This window comes from Tachypleus tridentatus, chromosome 4 (genome assembly GCF_004210375.1).
Source record: "Tachypleus tridentatus isolate NWPU-2018 chromosome 4, ASM421037v1, whole genome shotgun sequence".
Taxonomy (NCBI): domain Eukaryota; kingdom Metazoa; phylum Arthropoda; class Merostomata; order Xiphosura; family Limulidae; genus Tachypleus; species Tachypleus tridentatus.
Window position 1 is genome coordinate 54191044 of NC_134828.1, and position 22472 is coordinate 54213515.

At 33.8% G+C, this 22472-nt stretch overlaps 1 protein-coding gene across 2 annotated transcripts in view; it reads right to left on the bottom strand.

Annotated features, from left to right (window-relative positions):
* The window catches only part of LOC143249164 (normal mucosa of esophagus-specific gene 1 protein-like), a 36942-nt gene that overhangs the window by 6509 nt on the left and 7961 nt on the right, over positions 1–22472 (bottom strand). The window contains exons 2-5 of one of the 2 annotated variants that reach the window (XM_076498605.1): positions 21949–22053; positions 13370–13458; positions 6992–7052; positions 3856–4117 (exon numbers count right to left, since the gene is read on the bottom strand). In XM_076498605.1, the coding sequence (XP_076354720.1) occupies positions 4088–4117; positions 6992–7052; positions 13370–13458; positions 21949–22041 (273 nt within the window). In that variant the 5' untranslated portion in view covers positions 22042–22053 and the 3' untranslated portion in view covers positions 3856–4087. Of the gene's footprint in view, positions 1–3855; positions 4118–6991; positions 7053–13369; positions 13459–21948; positions 22054–22472 lie in introns of those variants that run through there. The other variant, XM_076498604.1, reaches the window with a different exon arrangement.

Consider the following 22472-nt stretch of genomic DNA (forward strand, 5'->3'; position numbering starts at 1 on the left):
AACAGTAGCCCCAGTGTTGGCGGTGGGTTGTGATGACTAGTTGCCTTCCCTCTACTCTTACACTGCTAAATTAGGAACGGGTAGCGTATATAGCCCTCGTGAAGTGGGCCCAGCATGGCCAAGTGAGTTAAGGCGTTCGACTCGTAATCCGAGGGTCGCGGATTCGAATCCCTGTCCCATCAAACATACTCGCCCTTTCAGCCGTGGGGGCGTTAATATGTAACGGCCAATCCCACTATTCTTTGGTAAAAGAGTAGCTCAAGAGTTGGCGGTGGGTGGTGATGACTAGCTGCTTTCCCTCTAGTTTTACACTGCTAAATTAGGGACGGCTAGCACAGATAGCTCTGGAGTAGCTTTGTGCGAAATTCCAAAACAAACAAACAAACTTATTATTTTCATAGTTAAATTGTATTGCGACTAACACCAAAGTTATAATGTTACGAAATTTTCGTGATTCACGTAAACGTAAACGAAAACCTGATCAACTAAACGAGGCGAAACCATTTTTGATTTTGTAAATTGTATGTATATTATTTTCTTAAGAGCACTTAGAAAATAGTTACACTTGAACAGTGATGATTGAGATAAAACTGGTGTTCGTAGTAATTTTCAACTTTATTTGGCGCTGTGTTCGCTTTCATTCAAAACTTTTTTGTTTTTTTTAATGTTCCATGTTACTCAGTAGATTTTCAACCTTACTGAGATTTTAGAGTTTTTACGCGTTCACTATAAATTTGTATCCGTCTAAACATTAGGTTCACACTGGATTATACTAGTCTTTTAATTTACTTTGATGATGCGTTCAAGTCTATTCACAGGGATTTTTTTTAGTTCACTTTGATGTCGTGTTCATGCCTATTAATAGCGATTTTGAAATCGTATGCTTGGAATATTAAATTCAGTTTTAAAGTTCTTGGAATGAACTCAGATGAATCTCTATGTTAATATACAGGACAAATACATTAAAAATACGCTAAACTGAAATTAATATGTATTCTAACAGAACTGATTCCAATTACCACTCCAATATAATAGTACATGACGTATATCCATATAAATGAATGCGGTTTTGATATAAAGGTACATTTTTCTACGTTTAACATCAAAAGTCAAACTTCGGAATATTTTCTCGATTAAGTTTCTGTATCAGGTACCAGTATGAAACCGCCGTGCTCGGGAGCCAAAGACATTCTTTCCTTGGAAATTTTTTTCATATTCCAATAGATGCTAACACGAATGAATATTACTATTTACAGCTGAATGGGCGAAGTCTTAAAAGCTTTTAACCATATGTCTCCGATTATAAGCTTTGTTCACACCTATTCTTTTGGTGTTATAGTTACATTGAAACTTGTTACACTTCTGAATTAAAAGGAAAAACAATCCACAAACCACTTATAATCTGATGAATACAGCTTTTGTAGCCTCAAGTATCAGTAGAAACGACCAATTGTTTGGACTCTATACCGTTTGGAAGAGTTATAGCGGAAGAGTCAACAACGTAGAGGCTTATTAAACCTGGCTATGAGTGGCCTAGTGACTAGCATACCGGGCTGTGAATTCACTGTCTCCTTGGTCTCCTTTCCATTTAGGGCCGTGGATACGTTATAAGAGTACAACAATTCAGTTAGAGTAGCACAAGAGATAGCTGTGGGCTCTGGTGACTGGTTGTCATTCTGTTAGTAACCAGTTTAAAAGACAGCCTCTGTGTTAGTTTTGTGCCTAAACCCGAAACAATTAGCCTGTAAAGACTTTCTTACAATTTATCAAATTTAAAGTATATTTCAGGTAGGATACAAACAGTATAAAATACATCGTACACAATACTGATTTGATTCGTAATTCTAACAGAATAACTATTTAGACTGATTAATGAAAACGACAAGTGACTTAGGAAATCGAGGATATCTAATCGATTAACCCCGCTAGATTCTTAGACTAATTTATTGATTAAGTTGGTGTCTTTTTTTTTAAAAAAGGTACACAATGGGTTTGGTTTGTTTTGAATTTCGCGCAAAGCTACACGAGAGCTATCTGCGCTAGCCGTCCCTAATTTAGCAGTGTAAGACTAGAGGGAAAGCAGCTAGTCATCACCACCCACCACCAACTCTTGGGTTACTTTTTTACCAATGAATAATGGGATTGACCGTCATATTGTAACGCCCCCACTGCTGAAAGGGCGAGCATGTTTGGTGTGACGGGAATTCGAACCCGCGACCTTCGGATTACGAGTCGAGTTCCTTAACCACCTGGCCATGCCGGGCCGTACACACTGGGCGACGTACGTTGTCTACCACACGAAATGTAGCCCAAGATTTTAGTGTTTTAAGTCCGTAAGCTTACGTTGACACACAAGGGAAGTATTGGGTAAGAGAAACAATACAAGAAACTTGGAAGCCATTTCACAAGATTAAAACTGATTGGTATGATGTGTTAATTTATAAATAGCAGCTAAATGTGAGAATTCAATTGCTCCTTCCCGGAATTATTCCATGTTTTTCAAAGACTATTGAAACTAAATTTATCTCATACCAAGGTAACACGCAATTATAAAGCAATTTTTAAGAGACCCAGAAGCCAAAGGGATACTGTAAACCAAACTTGGAAAACGCTCGAACTGTGATTTATCTATTGTTTTAACCCTAAAATCAACAGTGTATCATAAAGACATTCCACGTTTTAGTGGCAACTTTGAACAAGGATATACTCTCTACAGCAGTTTCTCATATAAAAACAAAGCTACAGTGTGATCCCTTCTTCGAAAAACGCAGTGAAACTTTCAAAACATTGTTTTATTGTTGATACTTGTTCAAGACCATTCATTTCTTTAACTTGCTTTATAATATAAGAACGGTTTGTGTTCAACACTTTCAACACTTAATAAAACAACGATGTATATTTAACTATTTCTTCTGATTTTTCTTGGTTGGGGTTTGATCAATCAATAACGATCTAGGACAATGAAAGAGATTAGAAATGAGAATAATAAAGTATATTTTTCTTACTACTTCGAACTTTTCGTGTCCTCTTTTGATTTAATTATAGCGTGTTTTTTCCACGACCTCTCTTTTTGCCTGCTTTTAATTCAACAAAAAATCCATCATGTCTTCATTCCCAATGTCTATATTTCATACACAAAATCAAACACATCATCTTTGTATTTACAAATGAGAATATGGTAAACTTGTCTTTCAGACGTCCCCTTGAAAACATATTCTCTATATGTAAATTACTAGTGATCTTTCACAAAAGTCTTGGCTTCGCAAAATATTAAACGCTAACCAGTTTTGTGAGCAGAACGAAAGGTGAAACAAAAGTTGTATAATTTGAAAGATCGAATACGAAATAATCAATCATCGTTCAATGGCAATTTTAGCGCTTTTTTACGTTTTGTCAAATACTACCTATTACGACCAAAACATCTACTAATTTATGTAAAATCGACTCTAGATTTTAGGTTAAAATCTTATTATTTTATTTGTATCATTACTTTAAAACAAATACACCAACATTTCATACATTATATCCTATCTCTTTGTAAAACATAAAAGGCCAAACGGTACCACGTTCTGTTGGCATAATACACAAAGAACAAACAACTAAACTTATTCGACTTACGACAGTTGGTCGGTTATAAAAATAACAGTGAAATTAATCAAATTGTTTTAAGAATGTATTCTTACATGAAAATCATTTCAGTTTGAAGTTAAAATAATTTCACGTGGCAGTATGTAGTTGACATAAAAACTTTGAAAACTAATCTAAAGTAAGCCATTTTCATTCATGTGGATATAAACTGTTCCTTTGTTTGCTTCAAACATTCGTGCAAAGGTACAAGGAGTGTTGGACAGCGTCGAAACGAAACACTAATTTTTAATTTTGTGAAAATAAAGGTACAAGGACTAGACAACAGCAACAACCATTGCCAACTTTTAGACTTCTGTAATCGAAGTATAATATTTCATTATTACTCTTATAACGCACATCCGACCGCCATTATGGGAGTCGCATTTCTGTAGCAACGGGATTTGAAGATTTCTCAGAGTCGAGCCAAGCGTTGGAGTTGCCATGTGTGGTTAATCGTTGTCTACGTATTGACGAGTCCATGAATGAGGAACTGTAAAAGAACTTATCGATTTCACAAAATACTGTATCGGTGAGTAATCGATTGTAACTGGCCAAACAATACTTTTTACTTCTTACGTAGGTCTATAAACCCAGCTTGTCTCTTATTTTGGCAATTTAATTGTGTGTTTAGATATACACGTTAACGTAAAAGATTAAGTATGCAAACGTCTAGATATTTGTCTGTGTTTAAGATGGAACAGTATTACTTTATTAGTTTTGAAATCGATTATCGTTGAGTTTTATTCATTCATATGCGTCCCCAGTAGCACAGCGTTATGTCTGCGGACTCCAACCGCTAGAAACCGAGTTTCGATACCCATGGTGGGCAGAGTACAGATAGCCCATCGTGTAGCTTTGTGCTTAATTCCAAACAAAGAAATTTTATTCATATTTTGTATTAACTTTATCAACTGTTGCAACTAAGCCATTTTAACTTAAATATGAACTCACCATACCTTTTGTCTAATTGATTATATATTGTATCATCACAATTTTAATTGAAGTTTATATTACGTGAATTTCCAAGGACAAAAAGAGAATAAAACTTTAGCAATGTTAACGAAAGTGGAAAGCTAACGTTACTGCAACAACCAATTTTGTAAACAAGAAAATAGGAAGTAACATTCTGTGTGGCTGGGACGATTTTCCGATAAAAAAATCCCATTATATTAAGTTCTTGAGTGCACCTTTCCAATTAAAAACTTTTTCAGTATTCCAGCATGTTGCGTATTTTTTAGGTATATTATCCCATGGTATTTGGCACGTTTTCTATTTAACAAAGAAGTTTTCCATGACACTGCTCAATAGTGAGCACTTCGTCAATATAACCTTTAATCAAAATTAATATGCCTTCTTTACACCATTTCATCATATTGACATTCTCTTTAACACGCAATTCTGTGATACCGAGTTTTCTCCATTATGCCATTTAATCATAATGAGTGTCCTTTCAATACATCGCTAAGATGCTCCAAGAAAATACATGTACTATGTCACTGATTATTTACAGTTATAAAATGTATGCGATAAAATGTTGTATGTTGTAATTTATGAACTTATTACTATACACCAAAGGATGTATACATCATGAAACATTTTAATGCTAAATTAGAGAAAGCTTATTTATTATATGAGATTCATTGTTCAATTGGAGAAACTTGCATGCATCGGTAGGAATTCAACATTGAATATGAGATACATCTATACATTATTAGGATTCATTGTTCAATTTGAGACACGTAAGTATTAACAAGGCTTTATTTAATTTGTATGGACTGGAGGGAATCATTGTTAAATTTCAGTAATATTCTTGTATTATTATTATTATTTCAGGATATTGTATGCCACATATATCTATCTATCTATATATAAAGCACATGTAGAAAGCGAAAATATTAACTACGAAAATAGATACAGATGCACAAGATGTTTCACGGTGCAAGAGAACACGTAACAAACACGTAGGCTACGTGACGGTCTGCACGTGGACGTTTCACAACTCGCGTACATGGCTCAGGTGATTTGTTGCTTCAACATTATGAAAGTACTCTATTTATATTGACGTTCAGGCAGAATAATATTATACGTCTACGAGCATAGGAGGGCGCAATCACGGGAAGAAAATGACGTTTATTTTATAAGCTGGCCATACAGTTTTTGTGACAATAATTACAAACAGCAAGTAGAAAGCCATTCAAAACCGGTTTTGCTCATTAGGAAGCGCCTTTTCTTCTTTCATTAATATCAGTAGTAATACTGCAGTTAGTCGTAAGTTCCTTACGAAAATGTTCTCGATATTCAAGTTTGGCTTTTAAGTTACATGTAATCGTTTTACTTCAAGCCAAAGTCATTGTATTATAATGTAGCTGCAGACTTAGAGAGCGGGAGAAACGTCAAGAGTATCACGAAATATTTGATAATACTGACATAAATAACAGTGTGAAACTACAGACGAGAAATTTTGTTGCTAAAACTGTAATACATATATATATATTAATTATACCTAAAGAAAACAAAATATAGCTTTGACAACACAAGTTTAAAATACTTTGAGATACTAATAACGTGAATCCTGACGACCTAAGTGAGAATATATCGTACTTAGAAAAAATAAAACCAGATATGATGCACTGAGCAAACTTAACTCATTCTTCAGTAACGTTAAAAGTATTTTAATGTCTGTAAGATTTTCTAAGAAAACATATCGTGTAGATTTCTATGACGCGTTCGGGGATCCATGATTCTCCTTGTAGGTAATATCTTGCAGTGTATTTACCATTCAATATCCAGTACAAGAACTGGGTAATAATCATCCGAAAGCACTCCAGAATGACAAAGATAAAACTGATTTTTCTGCAGCATTAATATTTCTTAAAATTTCTATTGATTTCTTCTTCGATTATCATCGTAATATTTAATATGTTAGAACTGAAAATCGAAACGGCAATGATAGATACTCTTATTTAACGTAGCTGAGTGTGTAGTTGCAATTCGTCATCGTGCGTAGGTGATGCACGATACTGTTACTAGAAAAGGTTACGTGTGGTATTATTAATTTAAACATCATCTTCTGTACTATTTCAAACATTATTTTGAAAAATTTGGATCTTTTTTTTTAATCATATGAGGATTTAGTGTCCCTGTAGTTTTTAGATCTCATATAAATCTGCCTTTCTGATGCAGGGTATTCATAATAAGAGTCACGAGTTAAGCGTATAATTAACGAGTATGTTTCACGGACTAGTTTACGTAGTGAGAAACCTAAAGAAAAGCTGACGGTGTTAACATAATAGTAAACAAAATAAAAACTTGTTTCAACTAAAATCATAAAAATGCATAATAAAAAATAGAAAACAGTGCCTACCTTCTGAGGTGTCTCTGGGTTCACTCTTTCCCATGGTGGAAATTCTTTTCTCTTGTTAACTCTAAATATATAAAAGTTTTGTTGCATTTTAAACTCAAAACTATATCGAACAATATTTTCGATTGTTTTGGTTAGTTAAAAAAGAAATTCCAGAGAGGAAGAAAATCTTTAGATTATTATTGTTTCAGTAAATTTACTTTTTCTGTTTTACTTCTAAAATTTTTAAAACTTTTATTCAGTGAATTATTGGGGATAAAACTAATATTTAGTTTTATAGTATGAAATACAATGTGATTTCAGGATTACTCAGGTATGCCTCAAAGGTTACCTACAGGGTGTACCCATCCATATGTTGTGTCTAAACAACGTTATAATACTAATGATGAGTTGAAGGCAGCTGTTACAGCGGCATTTGGAACAACACCCCTTGTTATGTTGAGGAAAATGTCTCACAGAACATGGCGTCGCATAATATTATGGAGCGAGAATGAAAGACAGTACACAGATACACTGGATACATAATATATATGGATGAGTAGGGACTTATGGGCCACCATGTACAATCATTACTAGTTTTATACTTAATTAATTAACCTACTTCCGTTTGGATAGTTTGAATCTAAAAACTAAAGATTAAGTGTTTCTGTGGTGAGAGAATTTAGTTACTTGGAGTTTAAAAAGAAACGTTTTGTCAATGAAGAGTGCGAAAATGTATATTCTTAAATTATTCTAATGCTTATTTTTATGGGTGTGACGTCAAATCACGAAATGTTGATAATTGTAATCACATCTTTCTTTATTGACGCATTACGTTTTTCCAGTAGGAAGAACGTATAACAGTATTTCAATACACTCGATTTGCTGTATGTTTCTGCCGATGAGGTCTTTCGGTCAACACCAGAGCTCATCAGGTTAAGTGGGTTACACCACATCCATGGATAGCTTATAATAATATTATGTTTCGTCATTAACCTGTAATAACCTAATTCTAAACTTACAAGTCTAGCAAAGTGAAATAACGTTGTAAGCCTAATTAGTTACTTCAGCGATTCCTTGGCTATAAACATGTTATTCTGACAAATTTGTAGGGGTAATTTGGGTACTTTTGCAGATACAACTGTAGGAGAAACAATACTTCCTTCAATACCACATACCAGGCTTCTCAGTTGATGTTCATGTTATGATATATTATTAAATTATAAACTATGCGAAACAATGTGATCCTGATTTTTATTTGTTGTTTACTTTCTAGAAGCACAAGGTAATCCAGTGAAGCCAAATACGTGTACTCCCTTCTCACTTTCTCTGTCACATAGTAACATCCACTGCCTGCTACTTATTTACTTTCTCAGTCACACAATAGTTATCTACGATATTCTTATGTTATCGGTCACATTATAGTAACTGTTACTTCCTACCTATTGTTTTAGTCACACGATAACACTTACTCCCTTAATTTCACAGTTAAGAAACAAAACTATTCCCTATAACTTACTTATTTTCTCAGTCACAGTATAACTCTATACTTGGGTAACTTAGGATTATACATACAAATTAGAAATATGTGGTCCAAAAATAAACATGGCATACATGCCATTTAGCTATCGTTAGAGAAAATTAGAAGATTAGAAAATCCTTTATTATACGTACTATTTAGGAAGCAAGTTAGTTTTCTCATTATAATGTTAAAAACTTTAAACTTTACGAGAATGAGTTCTATTTGTTGATGAGGTAATGAAACAGGTAGATTATGAAGCCACCATTTACCAGTCAAAGCTCTACTTATATCATTGTGTGTTTGTAACATGAAACAGTAAGCAATGTTCTATGTATGAACGTAAAACGTGTAGAGAAGACCCTGCTAGGTATCAAAATAATTCACTATATACAACATGTGTACTTATATCGAGTAGTTAGCGTGCCGAAAAGCACTTGGCACATGAGCCATAAATTTTATTGTAGAAGTGCAAATACCTCACCATGTCATAAAGTAATAAACGATACTTTGTATGAAGTTAAAAGAAACATTTCAGTCACAAAGAAATTTCATTATTATGATAAATGATTAAAGCAATACTTCTACAAAGGTTGAGTATGTTATAACAATTTTGAATTTGCAAATCAGCAAGTTACATGACAAACACAACTATTATAAAGTCACGATTGAACGGAATGTATCAGAACTACATTTTGAAATCATTTGGCGTCGTATAGGTAGTTTAATGCTAATGAAAATCAAGACATTCAGCTCTCTTCGAATGGACATGCAACAGTCATTTTCGACACATGTAAATCGGGGGATTTAGAAATTAGAAAGCGGTAATATCCTTTGTATCAAATGCCATTAGAAAACAAAGGAATTTAAATCAGCTTGGTTCACCAAGACCATCCAGAAAGATACTCAAAACAGGTTATATCTCAGTCGTGAAAAGCAAAGTGTGGAGCGTTGTAACGACTATGAATCCACGGACACAAAGACCACTAACAAAAACTGTTAACATGCTCAAACCAACAACACCCAATACAATCAAGAGAAATCTTTGTTTGGAAACATGAAACAATTCACGAGTGCCCAAGCTGATTCCATGACATATCTATTCAATTGTCATACACCTGGTAACTGGAGAATAAAATGAGTATTCAAGTTATTTCAAACAAAGACATATATTTGAAGTCATTAAGTGCAGGGTCTATGGAATTTTGTGGGATTTGACTGTTGGAATGGGCGCTGGGAAACCATAGTCTTCGTATTATCTGTGAAAAACATGAAGAGACAGGCAGAGCGTTTTACAATGGAAACAACACTGCACAATCATCAGATAGAGCTCTACCGAACGCTTCAACATGGATGTGGCTTCAAAATTGTTTTAATATGATACAGTTACGACAGAAAGTGTTCGTACCCCTGCGTCCCGTAGTTTTTTACTCTTAAAAAACGTATATCTTAAAACGTATCACGATTAGGCTAATAGACATATATTACATTATAAATATTATACTAACACACATCTAGATAAATTTTATGTAAATTAAACGACAAATAAACTGTTTATAAACAAATAACTAAAAATAGGAGGAGCAGAAAGTGTTCGTACATTTCAGAACGTGTGAAAAAAACTGATATTCCCGTAAAAAATTTGTTTAGTTTGGCGAATAAACTACATTATACCATTCCAGAACTAGACACTTGGTTCATAATTATTGAAATTTAGCCAGCAAAAAATGTACTTCCGGTAATTTAGCGCCGTCTCCGTCATAATCTGCTTGGTCATTATGGCGAACAGGAAACAACAGTCCAGTGATTTAAAAAACTGAATTATTGTAAAATACAATTCTCGTGTGTCTCTTTCCGGTATTGATACACAACGCAATGTGCCGAAATCTACTGTTCAAAGCATAATTGCCAAGTTTAAGCTTACAGGATCAACTGCTAATCTCCCTCGTTCCGGACGCCCCACCAAAATTCCAGAGAGAACCAAGAGGAAGGTTCTCAGAGAAGTTAGTAGGAACCCTCGTTTAACAGTAATAACATACAGAAACTGGTAAGGGAAACTGGAGTTGAAGTAAGCACCTCTACAGTTACGAACATGTTACGCTCTTCTGGGTTCAAAGCATGACGTCCTCGAAGAACTCCGTATTTGTAAAGCCTGTTCATTTAAAAGCACGATTGAGGTTTGCAAGAAAGCATGGAAGAGTATTATTTGGTCAGACGAGACTAAGATCCAGCTTTTCGACCACAATGATGTTCACTGTATTTTCCGTAAGAAGGGGGGAACGAAATCTTCCAACGAACACCGTCCCTACAGTTAAACACGGTGATGGCTCGATCATGCTATGGGGTTCCTTCAGCTCTTCTGGTGTAAGCAGCCTTCACCGCGTCAACGGAATCATGAAAAAAAGAAGAGTACGTTGATATATTAGGTACTTATATCAAGAATGATGCTCGGCTTGGGCGTCGTTGGATCTTCCAGCAGGACAACGACCCTAAACACACATCGAAATATGTGCAATCCTGGTTGCAGAGGAACCATATAAGCGTTCTGGAGTGGCCATCGCAGTCACCCGATTTCAACCCAATTGAAAACGTTTGGCAAGAGTTGAAAACCAGGGTTCATCAGTGTCATCCGAAAAACTTGCAAGACTTGGAGGCTTTCTGTAAACAGGCATGCCAATGACATTTATGAAAAAAAGAGGAATAGGTATATAGCCTGGCGCCAGAGGCGCCACAGCGCGGCGCAACCGCGCCTGACTAGGGGGTCCGGGGGTATACCCCCCCCGGGAAATTTTAAAAAAATGGATGCTATTTGGTGTGATTTGGTGCAATCTTGGACATAATTTCTTTATGTTTTTTGACATTGCAATGTTGGAAAAGTACACAATATATATCATATAAAATAACAAAAGGAAATTAAAAGACTAAATCAAACTAATAAAAACTATAACTTTCATTTACAGTTTTTAGCAGATTGATTTATTCTTTTAATTTGCATTCATTTTTTAGAAGATATATCAAAATATCTAAAATTAACAAATAAAATAAAAAGTAAATAAATGAAATTTAAGATTGTTTATTTGCTATTTATTCAGTTTAATGTTTTTCTAAATCAAAATATATTAGTAATATGAGTTAATAAAGCCAAAATAACTCAGTAAATATTTCAAATACAAATCATTTCATTATTATCCTTTTTTGTCATCAATAACATCATCATCATCAACTACTGGTATGCTGCCAATTAAATGTTTTACAGTCATTGCCAATAACTACTTCTCTGCTGCATATATTCCATACAATTTTCAAATCACATAAAATTACTCTTTTGACTAATGATGACTACCTACAGTTCAAATTGTTCATCTATGCAATCTTGTTATTATACTACTGGTACCTTAATATCAGTGAATTTTCCATTCTTTCACAAATTGACAATACAAACTAAAACAGCATATGAAGGAAAGCTATGACATTGCTTAAAAATTCAACTACTGATATGGTTCAATATTAAACTACTGATATCAGTGACATGCCTCAGAAATTAAATTTTGTACAGTCACTGACATCAACAACTACTGCTCTGCTGCATGTATTCCATTAAAATTTCAAATTACTTAAAATTACTCTACATGACTACCTACAGTAAAACTTGTTCATCTATACAATCTTGTCAGTAAATTACTCGTACCTCAATATCAGTACATTTTTCATTCTTTCACAATACAAACTGAAACAGCAAATCAAGGAAAGCTTTGACATTGCTTCAAAATAAAATTAATGATATGCTTTAAAATAAACCACTGGCACTGTATGCTGCAGATAATAATAAAATGTTTTTCAGTCACTGATATCAACTTCTGCTCTGCTGCATAAATTACAGTCAAATTTCAAATCACTTAATTTCCTTTAATCAATCTTGGCTAATTTCCTCTTTTTCGAGACAAGGGTTTCCAGTGCTCTCTTCCGAGCTTTTTTTCTCTCCTTCTCTGAATGGGCAGCTCTCTGTGCCTCTGCGGCTTTCTGGACTTTTTCTTTAGCCAAGGTGGCTGGGCCAGATTTCACAGAACCATAGGCCTCAAGCCTTTCTGCCCTTTTCTTCTGATTCTCCCTCAGCTTTGAGGTATACTTTGAAGCTGCTGATCTAATGTCCTTATACATTCTCTTGTCTACAGGATCAAAATGAGCATCTTTCCTTTTAAACATTTCAATCGCTGTTGTTTCTTTGGAGCGTAGATAATATTTTATCGTCTGGTATGCACACGATACCAGACCACGAGACCTGCAACGAGACGAAACGAGACTGCCTCCAAGATGGTGGTCAGATTTTTTTTTCTGCAATAAACATTGAAAAAATACGATTTCTTCTCAAAAACCACCTACCCGGCCCCCAAATCGCTCATATTTTCTCTTCGAATTTACACGAATCTCGTGGGTGATCGTTGGCCGTTTGAAAACCGCGGAAAAATGGCACGCATGTGTAAAGAAGAATGGAAGAAAATACCAATCAAGTACTGTCAAACGATAATGGAGGGCTATGAGGAGAGACTGCGTCAATTAATTCACCTGAAAGGCTACACAACTGACCATTAAAGTAAACGCACGAACACTTTCTGCCCCTCCTATGTTTGGTTATTTGTTTATAAACAGTTTACTTGTCGTTCAATTTATATAAAAAATTATGTAGATGTGTGTTAGTATAATATTTATAATATACTATACTTTCATTATCCTAATCCTGATATTTTGTTAAGTTATGAGGAAAAAACTACTCACGACGCAGGGGTACGAACACTTTCTGTCCTAACTGTATACTCAACCTCTGTTTATTAGAATAATCTATAATGACTTAAGACTATACATTTTTAAAACACCTTACTACATACATAACGTCTGATTTTTGATACAATGAATAAAAGGCAAAGGCTACTGTTCCAAGACATGCAGTCCCAAGAATGGTCACCAGAGGAAGAATCTGTTATAAGAAATAAAAACATATTCATTTTAGCTTCATAGGATTAAATTTTGATTTTTAATTATTAGAAATTTTCCAATGGCGTAAAACTAGTAAACTATATAAAAATTACATTATTAAACCATGTTTTTAAAAACTACGGTATCAAAACTCGGTTTCAGAGTAATAAGCTTTTAGAGTTTGTATGTGTTATTGAGGCAGGGGGGAGCTTTAAAAACGGAATTCTGTTGAGAAAAAAAACAAACTAGAAATATCTTAGAATTTATCCTCCACTGACGCACGGTTAGTATAAAGGCTTATTACTCTAAAATCTAGCTTCGATACTCTTGATGAGCACAGATAGCCCATTGTGTAGCTTTGTGCCTAATGCCAATAAACAAAAAAAACTTTTTAAGAGAATCATGTAATAGCTTAATTCTTGATTATTGCTTGTAAAATTTTAGCATACGGATACATTAATTTGTGAGAAATTGCTTAGTTTATCATTATGCATGCCAAAATATAATGTAGGGGGCAATATGATTAAGATTGTTTGAAGTATGCAACGCAAATACAAACGTCGTATGTTGGTCCTTGTGTTACACAGTAACACTGCCAGGAAATTAATTATCAATTATGCTTCTTATTTGGTTGATGTTAACTAAAAGGCTATACAATAGGCTATCTGTGATCAGTGTCGAACCTGAATTTTTAGAGCTATAAGACCTTAGACTTGCCGATGAGCTACAGGGGTCTTCTATTATTGTGGAAAGGTCTTACCTGTGCTTCATATGTGAGAAACAAATGTCAGTAAACTCTAGAAAAACTAATGAAAACTTTTTAACCAAATAGTAAAACTTCTTGGATAACAATAATCTACTGTCACGTAACGTTAGTTTCAATATGCAAATGTCAGGTATTGTCGAACAAATTTTGATAACAAAAATAAAGATACTTGGAAAGCTTCATACAGATACGTAAACTATGAACTCGTCAGGAACAATTCCCATTGTTAAAAGTTCCTTCCAAAGTTGAGTTCATAATTACATAGCGGAGAAACCTTCAATTTTGTTAAATGATTCTTTGTTGAACGAATAAATCTTACTGATTAGTAAATAAAATTTGGCGAGATTAAAGATTTTTATTTATCAGTTAATTTTCATATGTTATTTGGAAAATAGTTGTGATATGTTTTGAAACTCTCTTGTATTTGCTACCAGTAGAACAAAAAATCGTACTTTAGCAATGTGAAAATACTGAGTCTACACTGTATGCAGTTCCCATACTCTTCTAATGTGACAAGCTAGTTTTAAAAGGTTTGTTTCATTATATTGAAAACAATATGTTCTTATCATGTACAGTAACATATATTAGCTGTTATCTCATTTCCATGGTTACATTTTATAAATTCCTCCATGAACGTGTACATTAGATAAAGAAGGTACATGTACTGTCTGAGACAAGAGCAATTTTTCAGCTAAAGCAACGCAATAATTGTTTTTTGTTTTTCTTCAACTTCGTTAAAATTTTAAGCTTAAAAGTTAAACATTAATTTGTTTGTAATATTTCCTTTTATACAAGAAGAAATGATTACACATTTAATTTTCGTTGCTGCTATATGTTCGTGTGTTTTTGTTTGGAGTTAAAAACAAAGCTATACGATGGGCTATCTGTGCTCTGTCCACCATGGGTATCGAAACCCCGCTTTTAGCATACATATATCTGTATACAGTATTGAGATCTCGTTACAATAAAACATTTTTACAAGAAATTGATATATTTTTTGATAAGGTATAAATAAAACACGCTCTTCTGTAAACAGAGAGAATATGTAAGATGTTTACTTCCCGCATCACTGAGAACCAACTGGAGTATTAAGGTACAAAATGTAGTATTTTTACCATAAATTATTCTTTAATTCTGTTTAGTGACGTGTAAAATCGGCGATTTATATCAGTATATCATAAAAGGTATTATATTTCATTGTTTGGGGCGTTAACAAAAATAAGACCGCTGAAATGTGAGAAATAAAACTGCTATATCGTATCTGGTAAACATAATGCCACATCTAAGTTTAACTAAGCCATGGAAGTTTCGCGGTATTATGTATTCGCTGCCAATTTGCATTATTCTACATTAAATATTTTGTGAAATATAATGTGATGAAGTATATATGCAATAACAAAATTGGCGTAATTTTCAGTCAGTAGTATATTTTAATTGTATTTCTGTTGTAAGCATTTGATTGTTCCACTTCTAAAAGATGACAGAAAATGCAATTATCAATATATATGGCACCACCTAAAACTGTGATAAAATAGAATTTATAACACTAGAGTTAATGTTTCTCCATACCATATTTATCAGTTTAACACTGAGCTGTTTGAGAACGTTGACGTAACATATATTTTTACATATTTTCAACTACATACTGACGTACAGACGCAAAGAAAAATCCAGCACTATACCTAAGAAACCTTAAGTGCGACAGAAAGAATGTTTACGCTGAATAACAAAGGTAAAGAGTTTGTTCCAGATAAAGAATGATTTACCTTTCGAAAGCGCTCGTATTTCTGTTTTCAACTGAACTTGTTAAGGCACATGTTTTCTAAAATTAATATGGCCAATAATAAATACATCATCTACAGAATTTAAATACACTAGTTAACTTTTACTGCTCTGGAGAAAGAAAAAAGTAAAAGAGAATAAAACAACGGGAAACTACAACGGTAAATTTTCATGAACTTAGAAGAATGTTTCATTAAAAAAAATATTTTAAGGAACGTGATCAAGAAATAAGAATGTTTTCCATAATTTTATAGAAATGTATTGGAATAATCCGTATTTTAATAAGGTTCCTTAACTTGTTTTCGATAACATACGGAACTTTATAAAAAGTGTTTGGAAAGGTGCAACCAGTATTTTTTGTACATTGCATAAATGAGATGCTTACAATACCATTTTGTTTATTTATGAGTTTCCGAAGTTTGTATATGATTTAAAAACACAGTTTAGACTGGCAGCCACTAACGTATACAATTATAGTAACAAGAAATATGTAAGCACAAGAGCTGATGCTGAGCTGACATGGCTTCATGTCCCTCAGTGAACTGTGGTTGTTTCTATTTGTAGAGCATGGATATTGGATATGTCAATCAAGACTTTCGCTCGAGGTTCATATGTTTGTATAGTAGCTACATATTCTATACGTACTGTTTGGCATAAGTACCGCCATTAGCAATTTTTACTTTAGATTTAGTACTACCGGAAACAATAATCTCAGGCAATGACGTCATGAAAAAAGCTAGTTGACTACAATCAAAACGAGCGATTTTTGAATCATGAAATTATTTTTGAAATCAGATGAAGCATAGTGAATGTTTGGAATTATCTGATATTTTACAATAAAAACTGACTGGCTCGATTATCCCAATGTTTCGTATGGTAGCTGGAAAATGTCTGACGACGCACTTGGGCTACTTAGTTTTAGGAATTTGCTCGAGAGGGTAAAAAACACCTAGAAATAGAACACATTTTCCATTTTTAATGAACTTTTGGCTTTGAATTTAAAGCTAGAATTACTTACTTAGTTAAACGAATCAATTACTACCTCATAAAAATAGGGTATGCAATTAGGATCTAATGTGGTAATTAGGAATTTAATAATAAGAAAGACGAAGCAAGGGGAACATCGTTTAAGATGTTGTTTGTATAGTTTTTGCTTCCTTGCTCAATATTCATAGGTAACATTTATTAGATAGAAATATATATATCATGTTTAGAAAACGTAGAAATATTAGCTCTGATTAGTTTAAGTCCAGTAGCAATAGGTGTACAAAACAATTATGCATACGCAGAAATTGTCAAATAGTATGAACTAAATGAGTCACAATTGATGTGAAATTATTGCTCGAACATTCTTATGACCAGAACAAATAACTATTAACCTATCATCCAAGTTTACAATTAGATACGAGGACCTTTCTACCTGGCTCTTTTCGTCTTGTTTGGAAATGCTTTTTTTTTTGTTCTAAAAGTCACTTCAATTAAAGAGCTGGCCGCCTTCGATTATCATCACTGACACTGCAATACGTTTGTTATCATGATTGATTTTGTGTCTCTGTTAAGAACCTTGAATATTCTAGTCAATGTTTAATCACATTTTACGGAAATTAAGCAAAAAATAATTCTTAAGAATGAGCTAGCGTCTATCGTTTTAAGGTTCTTGTCATTGACCTTTCCATTCTGAAGGGTTTTATCACTTTGACTCTCCATAAAATTTTAGTTTAGATAAAGACCGACTGATTTGCATTGTAACGGAACGGATTTACTGTTGTACATTTATTTTAGTGCCTACGCTAAGCTTTCTTGTTTTGCATGTGAAGTATACTCTTGACTGTGCATTGTGTAAGTCCCGCCTGTTCTCGAAATTTGTTGAAGATTCTTGAGAGTAAGAATCAACAATATTTGTTTTACGAAAACGCTAGTGCATGGCGAGAATACTGTTGAAACTTCTAGAACCTCGCGTGAGTAGTATAAATGCGACTAGTCAAGAGACAGAGAAGAAAATTATTACTGGACATCCACAATCAATGCGCTATAGGCCTCGGAAGCTATAATTGTGATTAACGTTTATTAATCGGAAAATAACAGAACTGCACCAGAAGCGTTTGTAGATGTCAAACATTACAAACCGTTCAACTTCAGTGACTTAACTTCGAGGGCATTAGATACTGTCGCCAATGAAAATTTACGGGTGCTTCAAGCTAGCTAGCCCTCAAAAGAGGTGTACAGGTGTATCAATAAAGAATTAATTTGATCATCGTGGACCTGGATAAAAATAGATGGTTCTGTACCAGATATAAGATTCAGAATTGTCTATAAGTTTGCAAAACTGCTGTGTATAAATCATTATTTGTGACAACTATTTGTAATAACCGTCATTATAAATTGTATTTTTTATTAAAATATATTTGAGTTATAAAAGAAAATTGTGTGTATCAATCTTGTTGGCAACTATCGTAAATTTAATACATATTAACATTTAATTGACTTCTAAACGCCTCCCAGTGGCTCAGCGGTATGTCTGCGGACTTACAACTCTAAAAACCGGGTTTCCATACTCGTGGTGTGTAGTTTTGTGCTTAATTCAGAAATTAACAAAAACAACAACGATCTTTCATTTCAGATATAAATAATTTGTTTCGTTATTATTGCTATAGTTTTGTAATGAATATCAATCAATAATCTTCTGATATAAAATTAACTAAGATTAATTCAATAAAGGCCTTTAAAACACTATGGTTATTCTGTTGGTACACAAGAGACATTTTAGTAAGAAACCAGCAATACTGTCTAGGATTCTAAAACTCTGTAGTCACGTGCTATCAGCTGGGCAATGAGTATTAGATAAAACATCTACTCCTTCGCTCACATATTTTACAGTATCGGCCTGGCATGGCCAGGTGGTTAAGGCACTCAACTTGAAATCTGAGGGTCGCAGGTTCGAAACCCCGTCACACCAAAAATGCTCGCCCTTTCAGTCGTGGGGGCGTTATAATATGACGGTCAGTCCCACTATTCGTTGGTAAAAGAGTATCTCAAGAGTTAGTGGTGGGTGGTGATGACAAGCTGCTTTCCCTCTAGTCTTACACTGCTAAATTAGGGACGGCTAGCACAGATAGCCCTCGTGTAGCTTTGCGCGAAATTCAAAAAACAAACAAACTTACAGTACTAACAATGTAGAGTTAACTAAACAGATGTCGTAACGTGATAATTGGCAACTTTGATATCACCACTACTTTTGTTACTTTTGAACATATATTTACTCAGTAAATCGATAAATCTTCAATAAAGACTGAATACGCTTTAGAAAGATTTGCTGGTATACACAGGATGGCATATGTTTTGTTAAATACAGAAGCGTTAATCATTAAGAAATAAAACGTATTTCATTTTTAATAGCCGTTAAAGCCAGCTTCTTTAATTTTAAATACCAATAATTATTTTCATATATTTATGATTTGTTGTTGTTCTAAAACCTAATATAAATTAAAACTAGTGGTTTTAGTAATTATCATTTACTTCTGATCAAACAAGCTACCCACGTAATACCGAACTAAAAATTAACCCAGTAAGGTAGCTAATTTCCGACCAGAATAATGGATTATAACAGACTGATTCATCAGTTAAGTATCCTTCGCTCTAAGTAATACTTTTGGTTGTAAGTTACATAGCTATTAGTGGAATCAGTCTTCTTGGAATAGCAATGAAATTTTCTTACGCTGTATTAAATATACATTAAATCTTACGTCTTACTGGTCACTAGGGAAGACATTATTCTAAATTTTTTCAAGTCATACAAGCAGAAGTGATGAACAACCGTTCTTCTGTCGTTTGTTAATTCAGCATCTGATATTGGATGTGATTTCAAATTAGATGTTCTTCGCCAAAAACTGAGCCACAGCGATGAATCATGCTAATCAATGCTCAGTCTCTGTCCTTCCTTCATCCAGTTCTCCATGCCTCATCTTAGTCAATAATTAATACGAGCTAGTCGCTGATAACCTAGCTACTAATCTTGCGCGTGGGGAATTACAACATTCCACTTTTGTTCACAAAATAAGTCGCTGTACAGTAAAGATGAAAACTTAAATACCCGAACTTAAAGAATAACTGCGAAATCGAGAACAGACTATAATGTAATTACATAAAAACTCTAACTCTTTCAATTTATGAGTGGAATTCAGAAGTGAGAGATTCGATCACGTTATACGAAAAAAATTATCCTGTCCAGATACACAGAAGTTGATTCATAAGCCCTCATATCAAAATTCACAAAAGTCGTTTCATAAGCCCTCATATCCAGCTATGCAAAACTGTCTATATAAACCCTAAAATTTACGCGAAAAATGTTTGCATAAATCCTCATATCCACATATACAAATGTTGTTTAGATAAACCCTCAAATTCAGATACACAAAAGCTATTTACATAAACAATCATCCTCAGCTTCTTGGAAGTTTTATATGTAAACCTTCTTTCCAGCTAGGTGAAAATTGTGTTTTTTACATTTCTCTGATAAACAGTGACTTAGGTTTGCATTTAACAGTTTGCACTGAAACTCACAGTAAAAAATAAAATAACTTGAAGAAGAAGGTAAAATAATAACAAATATTTCAATGCCTGTTTTTACACTTATTAATCACAAAGTAGTGAAATTAACTTTATATTTTTAATCATTGTCAAAATAAGGTAAAATCCTCTTGACAAAGCTTTGCTCAATAGTCAGCAAATAATTAGAATCTTAAAAGTGTCTGACATGTTATGGTGGTTAGGGCACTCGATTTGCAGTCTGTAGCCAAGGGCTCGTACCCTACCACAGAATATGCTCGACATCTCAGCCGTTGTGGTGGTATAACGTGATAGCCAATCTCATTATTCGACTAGTGTATTTTAAGAGTTGGCAGTGGATGGAACTAGCTGTTTGCTATTCTAAGTGTCAACTGGCGTTTCCTTTCCATCAGATATGTTTTATTTAACCGTTTGCTCCAAACGGTTAAAAATGTTATTTTTAACATTTCAAAAATGTTATTAACTCGGTTGTTTATGCTATCGAAAATTTCTTTTCTGAGAAAATATGTTAACCTACATTCAAATTAGCAGCCTCATCTTTGTTGCAAATATTTTTTCTCAGCCAGCTACTGATACGTTTTAGCAAATTGTTGAAACTTTAACTCAGGGTGGGAGGATTAAATTATATTTTCTAGCAATCAGTTTTTAAGGAAGTGTTGGGAATCTTAAGATTTTATTGAACGACATTTTCGAAAATATCACATTTGTGCAGGATTACTTAACAGAGAATTGTTTTGGTTTGTTTTGAATTTCGTGCAAATCTAGATGAGGGATATATATGCTAACTGTCCATAATTTAGCAGTATAAGACTAGATGGAAGACAGCTAGTCATCACCACTCACCACCAACTTTTGGGTTACTCTTCTACCAACTAATAGTGGAATTAACTGGGACATAATAACTCCCCATAGCTGAAAGGTTGAGCATGTTTGGTGTGACTTGGATTCGAACCAGCGACGTTTAGATTGTGAGTCAAGTATCCAAACTACCTGGCCATGCCAGGCCCCTAAATCAGAGTTAACTTGCTTAGATAATCCTCAAGTAGTTTTGCACGCAGTTCAACAAACAAAGAATTCTAAGAATGTTTCACTTGTTACTTAACTGTTGGGACAAAATGTTGTGAGAAGTAGACTGTCGATTCTTTGGATTATAACCCTAAAAACCGAAACTACGTTTGAAATATATTCGGAAATTTTCTCACTTTCATAAAGTATGTGCGAAATGTAAACAACATAATTACTAATTTTTTCAACTTCACTTCAAAGTAGACAAAAACAAAGCCAGCAACACAGGTAAATGTGGTAGGGCATGTTGAGTTAAAATGGTTTGATATTATAAAATCGTGTTCATTTAAAAATTCTGGATTGATTTATTACCTCAGGAAATTTTTTGAAAGCTCTTAACCCGAACCCAAACGACTTCATCTCATGGTGGCGAATACCTTGTGGCTTGTTGACAGATGAAGACATTTTTTTCCTTTTCTGCAAAAATAAAACAAGGAAACAATAGTTATGAAATTTATAAATTATAGTAAAGGATATTTTATAAGTTTTGCTTATAATTTGGTCACAAAACATATGAAGTTTGTTTTTGGTAATTAAAAAAGTGTACATATTGACTTCAGTTTCGTCCGTTAACGAAATGAGTTCGAACACATTTAATTTACAAATACAACAAATTAATACATGGTTTTAAAATCGTTTGGTTTATCATTAGTTTGAATATATTTTTGTCAGACTCACATGTTCTGAAACAGTGTAATCAGTGACTGTGAAATCACTAATGACATGTTGGATTTGACCATTTATGCTTTTTGTTTTGGTTTAAGTAGAAAGCTACACGATTAGTTTTGTGCTTTATTCGCCGTTACGTATGTAACCCTGAATGTCAGTTATTTACC